This window comes from Cebus imitator, unplaced genomic scaffold (assembly GCF_001604975.1).
Source record: "Cebus imitator isolate Cc_AM_T3 unplaced genomic scaffold, Cebus_imitator-1.0 Scaffold799, whole genome shotgun sequence".
Lineage (NCBI taxonomy): Eukaryota > Metazoa > Chordata > Mammalia > Primates > Cebidae > Cebus > Cebus imitator.
The window spans coordinates 284435-287154 of record NW_016108114.1 but is presented as its reverse complement, the minus strand read 5'-3'; the positions used below and the strand labels follow the sequence as shown (position 1 = coordinate 287154).

Here is a 2720-nt window from a genome sequence, read left to right as displayed (position 1 = left end):
GAAAAGAAAAAGAAAATATGTAATATATTCAAATAATACTAGAAATTAACATAATCAATTAAATTTGGTAAACTGGCCATTTATTAAATTGATTTTCAGGAAATCAGCTGCCATCTCAGAGGGGAACAGTTCCAAGCCCGCCTGCAACTTCAAGCTCCTCTTTTAGCTAGGAGGACACAGGGAAAGAGAGTGGCCCCACAAATGGCAAGATAAATCTCTGAATGAAGATGGGAACCAACAATGATCTAGACGGTGATGGGCGAGGCAGGGATGAGGGTCAGAGAAGAAGGAAAACATGTGGGCATTCTCATTCAGGCCTGACCTCACCACAAGTGGACTGACTTTGTGCAGTGATATTGCTTGGCTGTGTTCCCACCCAAATCTCAACTTTAATTGTAGCTCCCAGAATTACGAACCCCCACCCCCTCACCGTGTTGTGGGAGGGACGTGGGGGAGGTAATTGAATCATGGGGCAGCCTTTCCCGTGCTGTTCTCGTGATAGTGAATAAGTCTCAAGATCCGATGGGTTTGCCAGGGGTTTCTGATTTTGCTTCTTTCTCATTTTCTCTTGCCACCTCCAGGTAAGAAGTGCCTTTTCCCTCCCTCCATGATTCTGAGGCCTCCCAGCCATGTGGAACTGTAAGTCCGATTAAACCTCTTTTTCTTCCGTCTTGAGTAAGTCTTTATCAGCAGTGAAAACAGACTAATAGATGCAGTAACTGAGAAAGCTTGCTGGGGTGAGGGCACTGGAGTAGAGGGAGCAAGGAGAGAGATCTGTGAGCTGGAGAGAAGCGGAGGAAGAGGATTTGGGGGGATGATTGAGAGAAGTCGCAGGTTTTAAGAGAGAGAGATTGGGTGTTTACGGCCCCCTCATGAGTGCTCCTCCCATTCCGCTGGGGGACCTCCTCTTGGTCCTTACCAAATGCCCTCTACCCTCTGACACCCAGCTCTCCTCTGACCAAGCATCGTCCCCCAGGCAGGCCTGGCCTACGCCCTCCTTGGTCACCCTGACTTTACTGTGGCCACCTGTGGGAAGGTAGGCCGCGGCGCTCTCCGAGCGCTGAGACATCGGGTGGAGAATCGTTTTCAACAAGGCTCCGCATCAGAAAGAGGCGCAGTCACTCTGGCAGGCTCCATCCCCTGTGACTGCTCCGCTCTGGGCTCTGGTCCAAAGCTGAGAGCCCCTTCCGCTCTGACAGCCTCTTCTGCCCTGCCCCGCCACTGCTGTGAGTGACAGGGGGTAATGGAGAAGCCGCTCCCCGCTGCAGGAGGGAAGACCCGGAGCCCGGCCTCCCTCGGTAGCCGCACATATAAACCCCAGCCACTATGGGCGGAAAGGAGAAGGGCAGCGCGGAAAAGGCCGAGGAGGAGGGAGGAAAAGGTGTCCTGGCGAGCACCGTGTGGATTCTCTTGAGATGAGAAGACAATTCCCGGCTACATCCCTCCTGCTGCTGCCCCTGCTTCTCCTGAGGTGTTCAGAACGGGGTAGGGGAGTTAATTTTGGTGAGAAGGATGCAAAGGTTCCCAGGGCCTGGAGAGACGGAGTCCGGGGTCCTGGAGAAGAAACCTCTGGGGACTCAGACAGGCCCAATCCTGAGCGAAGGTACGGAATAGGTGAGTGAACCTTGGGAAGCTCCGGACCCTGCTATTTGCCTTCAATCACCTGCTACAGGGAAGCAGGGAGCCCAGTGTCTTTCTCATATTCCCCCGCCCTCTTTATTTTTGAGACGGAGTTTCACTCTTGTTGCCCAGGCTGGAGTGCAACGGCGTGATCTCGGCTAGCCGCAACCTCCGCCTCCTGGGTTCAAACAGTTGTCCTAATTGAGCCTCACCAGTAGCTGGGATTACAGCCATGAGCCACCACGCCCAGCTAATTTTGTATTTTAGTAGAGACGGGATTTCTCCATGTTGGTCAGGCTGTTCTCGAAATCCCGGCCTCAGGTGATCTGCCCGCCTCGGCCTCCCAAAGTGCTGGAATTACAGGTGTGAGCCACCGCGCCCATCCTCTCCTGTCCCCTTTCAAGAAAATACTCTGCTTTTGATTTTGTACATTTTATTTAAGTTTCTTTGTTTCAACTTTCCTTGAGAAAGGAAAGATTTGGCACTCCTGCACTCCAGCACTTTGGAGGTTGAGAAGGAGGGGGATCCTTTGAGTCCAGAAGTTTGAGACAAGCCCGGGCAGCATAGTGAGACACCATCTCTACAAAAGACAAAACAATCAGCCAGGCGAGGTGACCCATGCCTGTAGTCCTACCCACTCAGGAAGCTGAGGTGGGAGGATCACTTGAGGCCAAGGCTGCAGTGAGCCATGATTACACTACAGAACTCCAGCCTGAGTCACAGAACAAGGCCCTGTCTCAAAAAAGAAAGAAAGAAAGAGAGAGAGAGAGAAAGAGAGAAAGAAAAAGAAAGAAGGAAAGACAAGACAAGACAGGACCAGGTGCAGCTGCTCACGCCTGTAATCCCAATATTTTGGGAGTCCCAGGTGGGTGGATCATCTGAGGTCTGGTGTTTGAGACTAGCCTGGCCAACATGGTGAAACCCGGTCTCTACTAAAAATACAAAAATTAGCCAGGTGTGGTGGCACGCACCTGTAATCCCAGCTACTTGGGAGTCTGAGGCAGGAGAATCACTTGAACCCGGGAGGTGGAGGTTGCAGTAAGCAGAGATCATGCTATTGCACTCCAGCCTGGACAACAGAGTGAGACTTCATCTAGAAA

General features: G+C 51.8%; 1 protein-coding gene across 2 annotated transcripts in view; it reads left to right on the top strand.

Annotated features, from left to right (window-relative positions):
- The first annotated feature begins 783 nt into the window (after positions 1 to 783).
- The window catches only part of LOC108297400 (protein PBMUCL2-like), a 14562-nt gene continuing 12625 nt past the window's right edge, over positions 784 to 2720 (top strand). The window contains exon 1 of one of the 2 annotated variants that reach the window (XM_037735407.1): positions 784 to 1614. In XM_037735407.1, coding sequence (XP_037591335.1) covers positions 1416 to 1614 — 199 coding nt within the window. In that variant the 5' untranslated portion in view covers positions 784 to 1415. The remainder of the gene's footprint in view (positions 1615 to 2720) is intronic. The other variant, XM_037735406.1, reaches the window with a different exon arrangement.